Source organism: Ctenocephalides felis, unplaced genomic scaffold, assembly GCF_003426905.1.
Source record: "Ctenocephalides felis isolate EL2017-DRISC unplaced genomic scaffold, ASM342690v1 CF-g0.4_SCAFFOLD_00845, whole genome shotgun sequence".
Classification (NCBI taxonomy): Eukaryota; Metazoa; Arthropoda; class Insecta; order Siphonaptera; family Pulicidae; genus Ctenocephalides; species Ctenocephalides felis.
In genome coordinates, this window is record NW_020536999.1 from 4,277,003 (window position 1) to 4,296,561 (window position 19,559).

Consider the following 19,559-nt stretch of genomic DNA (forward strand, 5'->3'; position numbering starts at 1 on the left):
ATTAGTACCTCAAATCCTCAAATTCCCTATTATATCGGCTGTGCAAATTTAATTTAAATGTTAAATGAATTTCTGACTAGATGAACAATTCCAAAGACTATGAAGAAATTTGCTAGTAATCATTTATCTGGCAAACAATAATAATTTTAAACATTTGATATTAATATAGTATTTTTTTCCTTAGGTTTGAATAAATAACTTCTTCCATTATAACAAGGCAGTTTTTTTACATTTTTTATAAAGAACATCGTTCACGCTATAATTATTTCATTATAATACGAATTAGCGATATTACATAACATTTTCGCGTAAAAATACAAACGCGGTGTAATAAAGGAAAAAAACAATAATTATGGTGGTAATTGAAAATATAAAATCGAATCTATATTATTTTAATAAATGATAAAAAATTAAAAATGGTTGTTAATTTGTTATTGTGCTCTTTGAGACCTTTTCAACGATGTGTCACACGTTTTTTAGTTGTTAGGAAATTTCCTATCGGCAAGTAGCACGATAGAGATATAACATTTTTTGGTTGGCTTTAAAACAATTTTAACTAAAGATCAAATATTATTAATTTATCAAATGTTATTAATTTTATAAACATGTGAGTTATATGTTGATGAATCAATTTATTTATTGATCAATTGAGGAACTAAGGAATTTGAATTTAGTTATTTTAATCTCCATTTCTCCAATATAAATAAAATTGCAATCGAGGCAGTTAATTTGATAGACGAGATTTCTATATCGGTTTTTTTAGTAAAATTTTTATTTCCACTGAAGCTTAGAATTATAGCCGAAACGTATGGATTGTAAAATAAATCCTTAAAAGAAATTATTAATGTTATTAGACTTTGTTAATATATATATATATATATATATATATATATATATATATATATTTATATATATACACTCAATTTTCATACACGAGTATTCCACAAAGAATCCTTGACAATGATCATGACTTTACAATTATGCATTGTATGTTAATTAATTTTTACTAATTATAATATTATTAATTATATATATATATATATATATATATATATATATGAAATATGCATAAACAATTGTTTAAACAATTAATAATAAAACTCTCACAATACTATACCGAAACGATAACAAATAAAACTTCAACTAATCGAACAATTAATATCGAACAACGTAACGAATGTAAATAGTATCAGTGATTGCCAAAAAGCGGTCTCTGTAAGAATTAATTTTGAACAATGGTGCAAATCCAAATTTAGTCTCATTCGATTCAGAATGATTTGAAACGTAGAGAAAACATCAAATCAGCAAGTCGATTTTTTTCGTGAATTTTTCCACAAAATTATAGTAAGTGGCGTTTTGCCTTTAGGCAAGTTGCATGAACTTTCCTACTAAATAATGGTAATAATAGACTTATGCAAAGAAAAATCTATATATTAAAATATGATTTATAAGTATATAGAGTTGCTGTAGAGCGTTATAAATATGGAAAATTATGGCAAACCTTTCAATTCAGAAAGATTTCCCAAAAATCTTAGTTAGTTTCAACAAATGGTTGAAATTTCAAATATTACAACATTTTCTAAAGCGATTATTAAACCAAGTATTTACTGATTTTAATAATTTCACAATTTAGGCCTGTAATATTTTAATTACTAATTATATAATTATTTAATTATATATATATAATATATATATATATATATATGAAATATGCATAAACAATTGTTTAAACAATTAATAATAAAACTCTCACAATACTATACCGAAACGATAACAAATAAAACTTCAATAATCGAACAATTAATATCGAACAACGTAACGAATGTTAAATAGTATCAGTGATTGCCAAAAGCGGTCTCTGTAAGAATTAATTTTGAACAATGGTGCAAATCCAAATTTAGTCTCATTCGATTCAGAATGATTTGAAACGTAGAGAAAACATCAAATCAGCAAGTCGATTTTTTTCGTGAATTTTCTCACAAAATTATAGTAAGTGGCGTTTTGCCTTTAGGCAAGTTGCATGAACTTTCCTACTAAATAATGGTAATAATAGACTTATGCAAAGAAAAAATATATATAAAATATGATTTATAAGTATATAGAGTTGCTGTAGAGCGTTATAAAATATGGAAAATTATGGCAAACCTTTCAATTCAGAAAAGATTTCCCAAAAATCTTAGTTAGTTTCAACAAATGGTTGAAATTTCAAATATTACACATTTTCTAAAAGCGATTATTAAACCAAGTATTTACTGATTTTAATAATTTCACAATTTAGGCCTGTAATATTTTAATTTCATTAAAAGCTTTCATTAAAATCGCAAACAATAAAATTAACAATGAATTAGGATTTACGGAACAAAACATTTGTACTTTTCTGCTAATTTCAAAGAACTTAGTACTTTATGACGATACCATTTTAAAGTACAGGACAAAAGATGATCATTTCGTTACGGTACGGGAAGTTCTAGCAATTTTCCTTAAGGCACGATGCCGTAGATACCACTAGTTTCGTTTCTTATCTGTAAAGCTTGTAACTTGTAAACTAACTTCTATTGAATATTGTAAACTCTTGCAAATCTAATAAAATCTAATTAATAAGGGACAAACCGAACTCTACTGAGGACCAATTTAAATTGCGTAATGAAAAACAAATTGAACTCTACTGACGACCAAACTAACAAAATGATATCAAAATTAACTTATGTGCTATACCTACATATAATAGATTTAAATATAAAACTAGGGGTGCATGGCATCGTGCCTTAAGGCAAATTGCTGGAAATCCCCGTACCAGAATTAAATATTCGATGAAAAAAATCAGTAATCAATAAATATTGATCAATGATTATAATAAACAATCGTTTTAAACATTTTCAAATAGATAATTATAATCACTATATAATTTATCGTTCATAAAATATACAGTGACGACCTTATATACAGTGACGACCTTATCGCTCAAAAAGCTTGAAAATGTTTACGTTAACAAGAGATTTCGAATAAATCCATCTGAGGATATATTTCTCACGATTAGAATAACGCATTTGTAATATTTACATGTTCAAATCTGGTTTGTAAATTTAAAATTCATATTTGAAGTATAAAACTTTGTATATTTTTGAAAATTTTGAAATTTGCTTCGTATAAGAATCGACTTGAATCGACGAAGTCAAAAATCTGTTCACACATATACTTTTTCCAAGTGTTGGTCTCATTCGATTCAGAATGACTTGAGACGTCAAGAAACCAAACTTCTGCTTCGGTAAGTTATTTATTAAATACAACAATAAATAACTAAATAATTCTAATCAATAAATAAAGATGCAACATACACATAACATTTATTAAATTCTAATAAAATACAGGCTCGCGTTAAAAGTGACTTTGACAATCACTGCTATTTAGGCAAATTATTTCGTAAGTGCGATTTTTTTCTTTCGCACCAGTTTCAAATAGGAATTTGTTCAGCGCGTACTATAGTTATTAATAAAATAGTAAAATAATTAATAAATAGTGAGAAAAATGAATATTGTTTAATAAATAATAATAACAAAAGTTTAATAAAATTCCTGGAAAAAGTTATATACGTGGTCAAATAAAATATAACTTTTTATTGACTTCCCAAAGAAAAAGTTTTTGCTAATTTTATATTTTTTCAACGTTTCAAGTCATTCTGAGTCGAATGAGATCAATTTTGCTAAAAACAGTGTGTGTGTCTGAGCCAATTTTTGACCTTTCATCGACATTTGCTTAAAAACGACTGAACCGATTCCAAAATTTTTTTGCAATTGGCAGAAAAATACAAAGGTTTTCAAATTACAACGACGTCGACGTGTCTAATAAATTCTTTTTATAATAAAATACATTACAAAATTCTAGAATATTTTTAATAGAATTAAGTATTTATAAAAAATTATTGAATTACTGAGATGACTATTACAAAATCGGAGATTGAAAAGAGACGTTTGTGTAATTTTCAATTTCGCCTTATAAAAAAGTCCAAAAAATTAATAAGTGTTAGAGGTTGACAAAAAGTCGAAATTTAGTGAAAAACATTCATTGAAAAAATAATTCGATTACTGATCATTGAATCGATTGAACTATTATTAAATAAGGGTGTTCTATAATTACGCATAATAAAAAAATTAAAAACATTTATATATATATACATGTTTTTAATTTATATATATATATATATATATATATATATATTATTTGTTTAGGTCAGAAAAACATGTTTTTCACAATTTCATTACGATCTATATAACAATATAGATCTAGACTATTTTCGAACAACAATATCTGCTTATTATTTAAACAAATAAAAAAATCTTTATATCGATGCGCCGTTTGCATAAATAATCAATTCTAATATAATATATATTTTATTGAAGAAGTTTACAATAAAAATTAGCATAGAATTTGAATCGAATAATTTATTCGTTTTACTTTATTTATTATTCTAATTTCGTCTGGTGTTTGTTGAAATAATTTTCGTTAGTTTCGGGAAAAATGAAGTTCTCATTGGAAGACATGATGACAGGTGAGATATATAGACTTATGGGCCTATTTTTGGAAAACATAGTTATTAGGGTGGTCCTTAAAATGGTCATTTTTGGATTTCCTTGCTCCCAAGGGCTCAAATGGTTCCAAATAAATAAAAAATAATTCTCTGAAATTTTTAGCTCTTAATATTAACGTTTAGATAGAGCGCAATTCAATCAAACTTCGTATGGAAAGAGCATGGAAAAATTTTTGAAAATTAAAAAAAAAATGTTTTAGGTATAACTTAGCGACAAATGAATGAGTTTTATTCATTCATTTGTTCGCTAAATTACATCTAAAAAACATTTTTAAAATTTTTAACTTCCCGTAGGGCAAGTTATAGTAATCGCAAAAAAATCGAAAATGAAAATTTTTATATATCTTTACGTTTCAAAGGTTTCTGAACATTTTGGCATACCTTAGAAAAATGGATGTATGTGTGTTTGTGTGTATGTGTGTGTGCGTGTGTGTATGTATGTGCGGATACAAATTTTCGTCGACGATTTCGGGAACACCGATCAACTGATATAAATAATTCAAAAAACATTCGATTCGTATTGATAAGGAGACGTGCTGATTAGTTTTTGGCGAAGGCAGGTCTAGCCGTTCCGAAGATACGGGGCAAAAAGTGCCAAAAACGGTAATTCAGTTTTTAAGAGAACGGAGCGTCCGATTTTAATAATTCAAAAAACATTTTATTTGTATTGACAAGATGAAGAACTGATCAAATTTTTATAAAGGCAGGTCTAGCGGTTTCGGAGATCTAATGAAAAAAGTAAAAAAAAAATGCCATTTTGCGGTCAAAAATGATCATTAGACATATGCACATTGAATTATCAGATATTTTATAGAGATTTTAACAATGTATAAACTTTGTTTACATTCCGTACCAATGATACTTGTTAGACGGCGGCGCGGCGCTTACGCGCTTTGACATTTTGTCTCAATGCAGTTAAAGCAGTACGATTGCTTCGAAAAAAAGTTCAGAATTTCCAAAATATGTCAAAATAAAGAAAACATTTCTTTTTCAAAAAAAAAAATTTTTTTCAAAAAAGTAATTTTTGTAAAGTAAATGTCTAATTCCTAGTTTCTCAAAAATGTAATTTTTTCGAAGTAATTTTTTTTCAAAAATGTTAATCGTTTTTAAAAAAATAATAATATTTGGTACGGGAAGTTCCAGCAATTTGCCTTAAGGCTAGATGCCATGCGCCCCATTAGTTGAAAATTTTTCCATGCTATTTCCATACAAAACTTTGATTGAATTGCGCTCTATCTGAAAGACAATATTATGAGCTAAAACTTTCAGAGAATTGTTTTTTATCTTGGGAGCAAAAAAATTCGAAAATGACCATTTTAAGGACCACCCTAATGGTTATGTTATGTTATCAGTCCCTTCCAAAGAAACGTATCATAAATTATTGATTGTTCCGAACAGTAAATCCAATAATAAAAAACAATTTGTTTTTTGAAGATGTTTAATAACGACGTTTCGGAACTAGGTACGTTCCATCATCAGCTTTATTCTGTCAAAGACAATGTTTTTTTAAAACTATTGATTAACATTAATTAATGATGGTCATTACAGATTAATTAGAAAAAAATATAAAGGAATGGATTATGTACCGGTGTAAAGAGTAATAAAAATTAACTAAAAAAGGTTTTATATAAAATTGAGAAGCAAAAATTATTTATCTGTAATAATTAATATATACATATCACTAATATTTTTTGTTAAAAACACTCGATTTTTTTAGGATATTTGTAGATGATACGTCTACACAAGACTTAAACACACTGATATGGAGTTCTGTCGGCCAGATGTAAGGGATATGTACGGAATTTAGGCAAAAACTAGCTGTAATTAAGGCATTAATTAAGGCATCGTGCCTTGAGGCAAATTGCTGGAACTTCCCGTACCAAAAATTATTATTTTTTTAAAAACAATTAACATTTTTGAAAAAATTTTACTTCGAAAAAATAAGATGTTTGAGAAACTATACATTGGACAAAAAATTACTTTTTTTTTGAAAAAAAAAAATTAATTTTTTTTTTTTAATTTTTTTTTTTTGAAGAAAATTTTTTTTTCTTTATTTTGACATATTTTGGAAGATCTAAACTTTTTTTCAAAGCAATCGTACTGCTTTAACTGCATAAAGACGAAATATCAACCGCGTAAGCGCCGCGTCGACGTCTAACGCGTATACATTGGTACGGAACCTATAGGAATGTAAACCAAAATTATACTTATTGTTAAAATCTCTATAAAATATCTGATAATTTGATGTGCATATGTCTAATGATCATTTTTGACCGTCAAATTGCATTTTTTTTTACTTTTTTCATTAGATCTCCGAAACCGCTAGACCTGCCTTTATGAAAATTTGATCGGTTCTTCACCTTGTCAATACAAGTAAAATGTTTTTTGAATTATTAAAATCGGACGCTCCGTTCTCTTAAAAACTGAGTTACCGTTTTTGGCACTTTTTGCCCCGTATCTTCGGAACGGCTAGACCTGCCTTCGCCAAAAACTAATCAGCACGTCTCCTTATCGATACGAATCGAATGTTTTTTGAATTATTCAAATCGGTTGATCGGTGTTCCCGAAATCGTCGACAAAAATTTGTATCCGCACATACATACATACACACACACACACACACACACACACACACATACATCCATTTTTTCTAAGGTATGCCAAAATGTTCAGAAACCTCTGAAACGTAAAGATATATAAAAATTTTCATTTTCGATTTTTTTGCGATTACTATAACTTGCCCTACGGGAAGTTAATAATTTTTATGGCTCTTGTATTGGTAATTTACGAAAAAAGAGGAAATATTGCTTTAGCAAATGTTGAGAAATATTATGTATATATACATGCACATGCATATGCACACCTACAGTATCATAAATTAGTTCATTACAGATTCGCTATTCTCGATGCTCCAATTTGATTTTGATAAATTTTATTTCGGATGTCTTTCTATTTCGATTTATATTTCTTTTTCCAGCTGCCGGTTCCTGGTTAGGCCTGACCGATTTCACGGACGCCTCCAACAGGGCGGTGACATGGAGAGCCTTTTTGGCGGAATTTGCTGGAACCGCCCTTCTGGTCTTCATAGGCCTTGCGTCTTGTCTGGGGGCTAATAGTACACATTTGGGGATAGCCGTTTCTTTCGGAGTGGCGGTTGCCACAGTGGTGGCGGTGAGTAGAAATAATATTAGAAAGGTACACCACCAAATAAGGGGGCGTCTATTAATCACGTAAAATTTTTAGGCGGAGAGGGGAGGGGGGGTTGATAAAAAATCACGAAATATCACGTGGGGGCGGGAGGGGTATAGTGAGATATCACGTGCATTTATTTATTACCTGAATTTTTTAAAAAATCCAAACATTTTCAAAAAAATCTTAAACTTTACAATTTTTTCTTGCAACTAAAAATTGAAAATTGTTTGGAGGGTAAGAGTGGGGGTTAAGCTAATTTTTAATATTACTATGTATCGCTAAGAGGAAGAGGGTGTCCAAATATCCTTAAAAAAACGATCACCTGATTAATGGAAGCACCCTTAACGATACTATTTTTCAAGTATTTGGCAACATATTTAGATCAATTTTTTAAAAAAATTATTTAAACATGGTTATCAGAGTGGTCCTTAAAATGGTAATTTTCGAATTTCCTTGCTCCCAAGGGCTCAAATGGTTCCAAATAGATAAAAAACAATTCTCTGAAAGTTTTAGCTCTTAATATTAACGTTTAGATAGAGCGCAATTCAATCAAACTTTGTATGAAAAAAGCATGGAAAAATTTTGAAAATTAAAAAAAATGTTTTTGGTATAACTTAGCGATAAATGAATGAGTTTTATTTATTCATTTGTTCGCTAAATTACATCTAAAAAACATTTTTAAAATTTTTGAAAATTTTTCCAAGCTATTTCCATACAAAACTTTGATTGAATTGCGCTCTATCTAAACATTAATATTAAGAGCTAAAACTTTACAATTTTTTCTCGCAACTAAAAATTGAAAATTGTTTGGACGGTAAGAGTGGAGGTGCAGCTAATTTTTAATATTACTATGTATCGCTAAGGGGAAGAGGGTGTCCAAATATCCTTAAAAAATCGATCACATGATTAATGGAAGCGCCCTTAATGATACTATTTTTCAAGTATTTGGCAACATATTTAGATCAATTTTTTAAAAAAATTATTTAAAAATTTATCTCTCATTACATACCACTGAAATGTAGATAAAATTATCTACAAATCTGTGTGTAAAAATTAAATAATTCAGAACAAAATTATATTAAAAAAATTAATTAAATTTTAAAATTGAATACCAAGCCACTTGGTTAAACTAAAATATCGAGTTCTCTGGTTACATTTTTTTATATTTTGATCAATTTCGTAAAGAATTTGTTCAAACATGTATATATTATTAAATATCATTATAAGGTAGATAAAATTTACTACAAATCTGTGTATAACAATTCAAAACGTTTAGAACAAAATTATATTAAAAAAAAATTAAATTTTGAAATTGAATATCGAGCAACTGGTTTAAACCAAAACGACGAGTTGTCTGGTTATATTTTTTTATATTTCGATCGATTTCGTAAAGAATTTGTTCAAACATGTATACATATATTGTTAGATATCATTATAAAGTCGATGAAATTATCTATAATCTGTGGTTAAAAATTTAAATCGTTTGAAACAAAATTATATTAAAAAAGTTAATTAAATGTTAAAATTGAATACTTAAACTGAAGATATTTAAGATTATAATTGAAGAAAGTATTTCTTAGCGTTGTTAGGTTTTTTGGTTTTGAGCACTGTTGTTTAGTTTACGATACCTGAATGTAATTTTTAAGTATACGTTATATAATCATGATACGTGGTGATACTCAAAATTACACACGCGTATTATAGTTACGAGAAAAAATTGTAAAATGTTTAATTTTTTTTGAAATTTTTTGAAATTTTTGAAAAAAAAAATCGTGTAAAAATAAATACACGTGATATCTTACTATAATCCTTCTTCCTCCACGTGATATCTCATGATTTTTTGCCAAGCGCCCCCCTTCCCCGCAAAACCTCACGAGATTAATGGGCGTCCCCTAAAACAGCTTTTCAAGAAAATTTCAAATTTTTTTAGAAAATATCAAGGTATAACAAAAATTTCGAAATAAAAAAAAATGGAATTTAAAAAAAATCATTTTTTTTTTAAAAATTCAAAATTCTATAAGCTCAATTTTTCCAAAGTTTTCAAAAAATTTTAAAAGTTTTTCAAAAAATTTAATTTTCGATACGAAAAGTTCCAGCAATTTTCCTCAAGGCACGATGTCATGCACTACTAATTTTTAAGATTGAACCGTTTTTCTTACATAACCTTTCATGTGGTTGGACCAGTTGAACCTTTACACTGGTTCTCCATCATTCAGCTCACATACATCCAGTATTCTTTTATTCATTCATCATTAATAAGCTATAGAGACTCGTCATCCCGTCGACTAGTTTTTCCATTTTCTCGAAATCGTGATAATCGAGTCCTTCACCTGACGGGGATTGAACTCGGGGACCTATCCACCTCTGACGACCTTTCAGGCGGTAATCGTCGTCAACGAAGCCGCCGCCGCCGCCGCCGCTAATGGGTCGCTTGACCGCAAGATCGAACACGATGCACTTGCAAATTGGAAAAAAATAAAAAAATAACAGTGGTGGCCATTTAGGCATAGACTTTATATTACATGGACTGCGTGTCGAGCGCAAATAAGTGCCCAAACATAGATGGGTATGTGACGTCACATGCCTGAGCGAACGTTGCCGACGACAGTCGCGGACTCTCCCTATTGATTAAATGTCATATGTCCCCTTCTCTTAAAAGCCTCACGTGATTAATAGAGCCCCTATACTGTGGTGAAACTTTTTAAAATATGTCAATATATGTTTGTATAAATTTATTATGACGTTTATACCCGTAAATACACAAAACTCTGTCACTTCTCCGTGTTTTTTTTTTCTTTTTTTTTTTTTTTTTTTTAACTCGTTTTATTTAGCAATCAGAAATACATAAAAATTCCTATGAGCTAAAATGACAATATTTAAGAGCGATGCCTAAGAAGAGCTCCAATGAGATCTTCTCAGTTTACAATTACTATGATAATATTATATTAGACCTAATCTAAGACTAAGTCTAAAGGCCATTGTCGTTTCAATCTCCTTATGCCATAAGGTTTAGTAATATCAACTATATACTTCTCCATGATGAGTACACAAGTCAATCTAAAACTGGTTAAAAGTGTTATCACTTTATTTGTACATTTTATAATTGCTACAGATTCCGACCCTCTAGTTGTGTATCCCTGCTATAATTATTATTAACCATTCACGCCTTTTACGTGTACAGTAATGATTTATGTGACTAATTGCTAATTAGTGAGCTTAGCAAAAGAAAATTTTAAATACATAATATACAATATTGGAATTTAATGTTTTTAGAATGCCGACATAAATATGCAAAAGCGTTTAGTAATATTTTGAAAAAAAAATGGATACTATTAATTAGTTTTAGATAAAAAATATTCTTATAAATAATTTTCTAACATGTATGAATAATCGATTTATTTGATTTATATAATTATAATTATAATTTGATTTATATAATTATAATTTGACTTATATATGATTTATCTATGCTGGTATTAATTCAGTTTTAAAAAAAACGGAGCATCCGATTAGAATGATTCAAAAAACATTTTATTTGTATTGACGAAATGAAGAACTGGTTTAATTTTGGCAAAGACATGTCCTGCGGTTTCAAAAAAAATTGTAATATGGTGGCTAAAAATGATCGTTAAAATTAATAGTTATTAATTCATATACAAATAGAATGGTATATACATAAAAAAGTAAGCAGGTAGATAGATGGATAGGTAGTAAACGGGTAGAAAGGTAAACTGTTCAGATTAAATTTTCAACTTCCTACAGAGTAAATTATAGTAATCCCAAAAATAATGCAAATTTTATTATTTGTCCACGATTTCGAGAGCACGGATCAACCAATTTGAATTATTCAAAAAACATTCGAATCGTATTGACAGTGAGACATACTGATTGAGTTCTAAATAATTTCTTGTTTCAAATAATAATTTGATTTGTATATGATATTTACAAAGCAGGTTCATCCGTTTTGGAGATACAGAGCAAAAAAGTACGAAAAATGAGCGTTTTTTTAATAATGGAGCATCTGATTAAAACTATTAAAAAAAGGTTCGTATTGACAAAAAGACGTGTTGATTGGTTTTTGGCTAAGGCAGGTCCAGCAGTTTCGGAGGTACGGTGCAAAAAGTGCAAAAATAGCAGTTTTTGAAGAAACGGGGCATTCGATTACAATGATTCAAAAAATGTATTTTTTGTAGGTGTTAAGAAAATACACCCAGGCCTCGCTATACGGCCGCTCTTTATACGGCCTTTCGCTATAACGGCCCCCTTTAATTAAGGAACGTTTTCGATATACGGCCTAAAATGTTTTGCTATAACGGCTTTTTTTAACTTCGCATAGTGCAAGTTACAGTAATCGCAAAAAAATCGAAAATAAAATTTTTTATATATCTTTACGTTTCAAAGTTTCAAACTCGTTTCAATTCGTTTTGGAAAAACTATAATATCAAGAATGCTGTTGAGAACATTAGTGAATCTCGGAAGAAATTGAAATCGACAACAATGAACCATGTTTGGAGAAAAAATATGGCCAGAATGTATAAAAACTACCGATGCAGAAGTTAATTTCCTTTCTAAAGTTAGACAAAACATTTTGGATTTAGCACATTATCTCGGTTTTGAAGATTTAAACGAATCTGATGTGCTGGATCTACTTGCAGCTGATAGGGAACCCCTTTCATATGAGGAACTCATTCAGTTGCAAGCAGAGCCGGCAATTGATGAAGAAGATACAGAACCTGTTGTATCCAAACAGCTAACATCAAAAATCATGTCGAGCGCTTTTTCATATTTTGAACAAGGGAATAAATCACTAAAGAAAGAAATAGACAAGAAGGCGAGACAAACAACTTTAGACAAGTTTTTTAAACCACCAGCGCAAAATGATGGTGACAGTGATCTGTAGGTTTTAGTTGTTTCATTTTTATTTGAAAATTATGTAATGTTTTTGAAGTTTTTTATTTTATGTAAAATTTATGTTCTTGTTAAATATGTTCATAATTTAAACAAAATAAAAAAATATGCATTTTGAATGATAAACCATATTATATATTTATTAAATTTGGAACCGATCCCATTGAATTTATATGAATACGTATTATAATAATTGATTCGTTATACGGCTTTTCGCTTTACGGCCAAGTTTTGCGGAACGTATCTAGGCCGTAAAGCGAGGCCCCAGTGTATTAGGTTTTGGGGAAAAAGCAGGTCTAGAAGTTTCAGAATTTTGAAAAATATTCAACATTTCTGAAAAATATCATATTTTTATTTTCTCGATTTTTTCAGACTTTTGGAAATTATTTCAAACAGAGTCTAATTATGTTTTCAAATTTCAAAATTTTCAAAATTTAAATAAAATGATGTTTCAAAAAAAACAGAAAATTTTTATCGGATCCATCAGTTAAGATTTTCGAAAATAAACTTATTTTTTTTAACTTTCGTTAATCTCAAAACAAACCTAATTTTTGTGTTTATAATTTTTAAATTTTAAAATTTTCAAAATTTAAATAGAATCATTTTTCAAAAAAACAGAAATTTTTTATCGGATCCAATTAATACATTTGTTTTTAATTTTTTAATTTGCAATATTTTCAAAAAAATCTAATTTTTGTGTTTAAATTTCAAAATATTCAAAATTTAAATAAAATAATAATTAAAAAAAAAACTTTTATCGGATCCAGTTAAGATTTTCAAAGGAATACTTGATTTTTTTAAAAAAAATCTTTTTTTTATTTTTGTATATATTAGTTACATCGTCAGTAGAGTTCCTTTTAAAATTTGTATAATGCTATTTAAATTGATCCTCAGAAGAATTCTCTATCTTTACTAACTTCCCGTAGAGTAAATTATAGTAATCGCAAAAAAATCGAAAATGAAATTTTTTATATATTTTTACGTTTCAGAGGTTTCTGAACATTTTGGCTACCTGCATACCATTCAAATCGGTTGAGACGTGCGCCCGAAAACGTGGACAAAAAATTATATTCATACATACATACACACGCACACACATCTATTTTTTCTGAGGTATGCCAAAATGTTCAGAAATGTAAAAAATGTAAAAATTTTTAATTTCGATTTTTGGACAATTACAATAACTTACCCTACGGTAAGTTAAAAAAATAACGATTTTTTCGTAAATTCGAAGAATTCGTTCTAAAAATTTTACTTAACTAACAATACACGTGATGTTTGTTGGGGAAAGGGTGGCAATTTTAAATATCACAGTCTAAAAATCACTAAAAAATCGATAACGTGATTAATGTACCCATTACAAAATGAAAAGAGACTGATAACTATCTATTACTGAAACTTACACCTAGTTCAATTTGAAACCGACGCCAAATCGTCTATCGCCTAATATTTCATAATATAATTTTATTACGATGCGTGTGTGTATCTATACGTATGTATGTATGTTTGGACAAGTTTTTTGCCATCGATTTAAATACAATGTGCGCTTTGTGCGAATTGTTAATTCGTTACAAAGTGAATGTCTTCGACTTCGGCACAAAGCGCCGTCAATGGATTTTAACGGGATCTCAATGTCGACAAATCAGCATTATAACATTAACATTATAACATTAACATTAACACGATAGATAATTTATTCGCATTTCTTTTCAATATTATTCATAGAGAACGACAAAAAATTATGTATGCCGAATATTAATTTATATACATATATATATATATGATATAATATAATGAAACGTTCTCTCTACGTATCCATTCGGTAATTGAATGGAAAACAAAATTAGCGCATTGGGCACAACTAGTGTAACCGCCTGAAAAAAGGTGATTTTTGGAAATTTATATTAAAAAAACTACTTTATCAATCATTTCAAATTTTAGGAATATATTTACACATGTTTTAAGAATACATAGTAAAATTTTTAAAGAAAAAAATTAAATATTTTTTAAGTTATCGTCGATCTCCAACGGCGTGACAAAAAAAAGCCCCTCACTGTTGCAGTATTCCGGCCTTCTACGTGGATGAAATTTAAAAAAAAATCTCGTTAAACTAGATAATATTGTCTGTAAAATGAACTACGATAAAGAAAAAAAATCAAAAATTGACAAAATGAGGGCAATAAAATCAAAAAATTGAAATATTTTCAAATAGATTATTATAAATACTGTAGCTTTAAATATTCGTATTTTTACATGAAATATAAGTGCTTATATTTTATGTATATATAGGGTGATACATCAAGCATAAATGACAAAATTTAGTTATTTTTTGATTCCATACGTTTCGACGTATAATACTATGACATCTTCAGTGGACAAAAATTTAAAGGCAAATAGAGTAAAAATAATACTTTATGAAGAGTTCAAAACATCACAAAGACGCTTTTCTGAATACTGTTTTATTATGGTATACAAAAACAGTATCAATAAACGGAATGACACCTCTACAATTTTGTAAAAAAAAATAATTTTAAACAAATATATATATATACAAATCGAACAAAACAACAAATCCTCAATATATATATATATATATATATATATATATATATATACTAGCTAGCCCGGGAAACGTTGTTTTGCCATAAAAAATATTTAGTATAGAATTAATTTTTTAACTGTCAAAAATTTATTTATGATTAATGTTAAATTTAATATGTCGCTTTTTCATTGTGATCTATAATATTTTGAGGAAGTTTTGGTATCCGAACTAATTTGGTAAGCCGATCAAATAAATATATAAATTATAAATCTATTTATCTAATAATTTTCATAAATATTGACAAATGACATTTCACTTTTTTCATGTCAAAATTTTTAAATTTATAAACATTGATTTTTGATTAGATTTAAAACTATAAACAGTGATTTTGAATATAGCATTTCATCTAATTTGGATATAAATGTTGGATTTATCTATAGATGTATATGTTTTTGAATATATTTTTTGAACAATCAAATAAATTTTAAAAAATCATAAATCTTTTTCTCGAATTTTCCATAAATATTGACATTTGTCATTTTATTGTTTGTTTTTTTTTAGTAAATATCTGTCAAATTTATTGAAATTTATGAAAATTATATATTTTATATTTTATATTTAGTTTTCAAAATTTCCTGTAACCTAAGTTGGATATATATGCACACGATAGGCCAATAAAATTTAAAATCGGTTCAGTAGTTTGGGCGTCCATCGCGAACCAACATCGTGACACGAGGTTTAATATATATTATATATATATATATATATATATATATATACATAAATATATTAGTGTATGAATTTTCTTCGCCAATTTGACATATGAAACTAATTATAAATTTCGCACAGTCTCTAAGGAAATTGCTCGTTATATAATATTAAACCAGTATAATATTACATATATATATATATATATATATATATATATATACAAAAGTGCCGCCTCATTAAAACTTCAACTTTCCGACAAAAAAAACTATTTTAACCGTTAAATTATCCGCTGAATAAATTATTGAGTCTCGTAGTAATCTTTTTTTTCTCTCTTGTAATAAATAAGCGACGCTTACTAACCTAGTAACCATATTATTTATTTATTTAAAAAAAAACTTAAATTATAACACAGAAAACTTTCTCCTCGTCAAATCATAACTCGGAACATAGATAGATATTAAATTGAATTTAAACATTTTTTAAACATATTTGTTTTTGAGTTTTGCTAATACTTTTTACCCATTTCGTCGTAGTTTTATTAGGCTATGCTCCTTTTGGCACAGCTATTTTCTGATCAGTTTCATTTAAATCTGATTATTATAATCGCCGTCATTAATTATGATATAATCCGAATCGTTTTGTCCATTCATCCGTTCGTTCATTCATTCATATTGCAAATGAGAAATTCGAATGAAGACGAAAAAAAACCAAACGAGCGAATAATAATAATCGGTCAAGGGCAAAATATGGCGATGAATCACGATCACGGTTTTTTCAGTCGTTCAATTTAATTATGTATTTCAGTCGAAAAAAAATGCGATGCCTATCGGCAAGTTAGTGAAATATCAAGGGAATATAAAGATATTTGTAAGTATTAATTAAAAATGACTTTACAAAACTTTTTAGAACTTGTGGTGCCTTAAGGCAAATTGCTGAAACTTCCCGAACCAAAATTAGAATTTTAAAAATAATATAATTTTTTTTGAAAACTTTGAAAAAAATAGATTTTTGAAATTTTGTAAAAAATAATTGACTTTAAAAATTTGAAATAATTTTTTATATCTTACCGCTAGACCTGCTGCCTTCCTACAAATTAAATTAATTGTACATTTCGGTAATACAAATACAATGCTTTTTGAATCATTCAAATCGGACGCTTTGTTCTCTTAATAATTGCTATTCTTTGCACTTTTTCTCGGTATTTCCGTAACGGCTTGACCTGTCTTTGTCAAAAATTAATCAGCACGTCTCCTTAACAATAGGATTCGAATAATTTTTGAATCATTCAAATCAGTTGATCCGTTTTCTCAAAACCGTCGACGAAAATTTGTATCAGAACACACACACATACTCACACACACATAAATCCATTTTTTTAAGGTATGCCAAAATGTTCAGAAACCTCTGAAACGTAAAATATGCAAAAACTATCAAATTTCGATTTTTGGACGATTACGATACTTACCCCACGCGAAGTTAAAAAAACACTCTATTGTCTAGTAAACTACATTTTGGCCTAAAATGACAAAAAGTGACTCAAGCAGATAAATTCCGCAGACAAAAGCATTCTCATTACTCACAACCAAATTAGACAACTTATGAGAAAATTATATAGAAACTCTAGTAAGGAACAACAAACGAATTTGGTCTGAGGAAAGATAGAGAATTCTACTAAAAACCGTACAAAAAAAACAAAAGGACTCTACTGACGAACAAACTGTATCTGGGCTTGAAAAACGTAGGATGTAAGAAAGGGACTCTACTGACAAGCAAACTGAATCTAGACATTTGTAGAAATACAGGATTATTGTCAAGAATACAATAAGGACCGATTCTGTCGCATAAGAAAAATGTTATGGTAAGGATATATTATGTAGAATTTTCCATACAAAATCGTTCTCAATATTTACAAAAGCCATGCGGTTGCTGTGCAGTCTGGCGATTTTTTCAGGTTGTCAGATAGACATCCTAACCTAACCTTCAACGCACAAATGTCAAAAAAAACGATTTTAGATAACGGTGTCTTTATGACCCAGCTTCATAACATACAAGTGACTATACTGTTTATATGTAAAACGTCTGAATGCACAACAATACATGACATTTTGACAGTATTCTGTATAATTCAGGGAAAGGACTCTACTGACGTGCAAATTAGGTGTGATAAAGAGCATCCTTCGGAATACTACAATGTACGGATCAGAGATATGGACTCTTAAGAAACTAAATTAGAATAAAAAAACTTAGAATACTAAACAAGGTCTGTAGAAGGGCGAAAATTTAGATATTGTCCAATTCTGACTATTTATTGCTATCATGTGTAGTACACATACACATTTTTGAAAATTAAAAAAAAAAATTTTTAGGTATAACTTAGCGACAAATGAATTAAAGTGAAAATTTGTGTCATTTTTTATTGAAAACTGGACTCTCTGCAAAATTTTTGAAAACTTTTTTATGCTATTTCCATACAAAACTTTGATTGAATTGCGCTCTATCTAACATACAATATTAAGAGCTAAAACTTTCAGAGAACTGTTTTTTATCAATTTGGAACCATTTGAGTCCTTGGGAGCAAGTAAATTCGAAAATGTCCATATTAAGGACCACCCTAATATATATATATATATATATATATATATATATATATATATACAGTAGAATCCGATTAGTATGACGCCGGATATATTGACAACCGCTTAATATGACGTAATCGCACTAGGAATTTGGTTTCCATATAAAATTCCTTAAAAAAACAGCTGTCTAGTCGGATATATTGACTTCGCTTACATTGACATGTCGCTTATAATGACCCATTTTTGCAAAAAAAATATGTCCAATTATAATGACCGACAAGATTTTACATGATGTGGCCAAGTCTACGAAAGCAATTGGTATGTCTTTTGTGCACAATAGCACCAGGGACTGTTTTTACAATAAATTATGTAAAGAAATCAATCAAAATTACTGATTACTTACTTTAAAAAATCACATTTGTATGTTTATGGGTAGGGTAGACTAATTATTAATGGCCCACCACGGATATCTCATAAACTATAAAATTAGATTTTTTTTTAACAATTATATTTGATAGTAGAGGGCGAAAAATGTATAAATTCATAACCAGCCAGCCATTACCTTTATTCTTATGACTTTGCTATCAGAAGATAAGCAGCACATGACTGCGATAAAAAGGACCAGCTGAACCTTTACTTTGGCAAAGGTTTAAGCGTGTAAGCAATAAAATAGTAAAGTTTAAAAAAAAAGCAATTTTACAAGAGATTAATTGAATAAATTGTTATTCCGGCTCTTCTGATGAATATTTCTGACTAATAGCAGATCAATGTAATGTACTGTGTTGTCTTTTTAACAATGTACTCACAGAATTAATATTTTGCGTTAGTTCAATAATGTATGCGTAAAATGCCTTTTAAATTTAATAGATCTGTTCGCCCCCTGGTTGTTCCACTTTACCCCGTATGTGTAAATGGGTCAGGTACCAAATGTTTAAAAAATAATAAAAATATAATATTTATATAATTAGGAATTATGTACGTAATGTATGTAAGTTTTTCTGAACATAGTTCGATGAGATGCTTCTTTTATGTATGTTATGTGTTT

General features: G+C 28.4%; 1 protein-coding gene across 3 annotated transcripts in view; it reads left to right on the forward strand.

Moving 5' to 3' along the window:
- Positions 1–19,559, forward strand: part of LOC113363414 (aquaporin AQPAe.a) — a 72,884-nt gene that overhangs the window by 14,457 nt on the left and 38,868 nt on the right. Inside the window, exons 1-2 of one of the 3 annotated variants that reach the window (XM_026605916.1) lie at positions 4,484–4,546; positions 7,563–7,756. The exons of 1 other annotated variant lie outside the window; for it this stretch is intronic. In XM_026605916.1, the coding sequence (XP_026461701.1) occupies positions 4,516–4,546; positions 7,563–7,756 (225 nt within the window). In that variant the 5' untranslated portion in view covers positions 4,484–4,515. Of the gene's footprint in view, positions 1–4,483; positions 4,547–7,562; positions 7,757–19,559 lie in introns of those variants that run through there. One more of the 3 variants, XM_026605918.1, reaches the window with a different exon arrangement.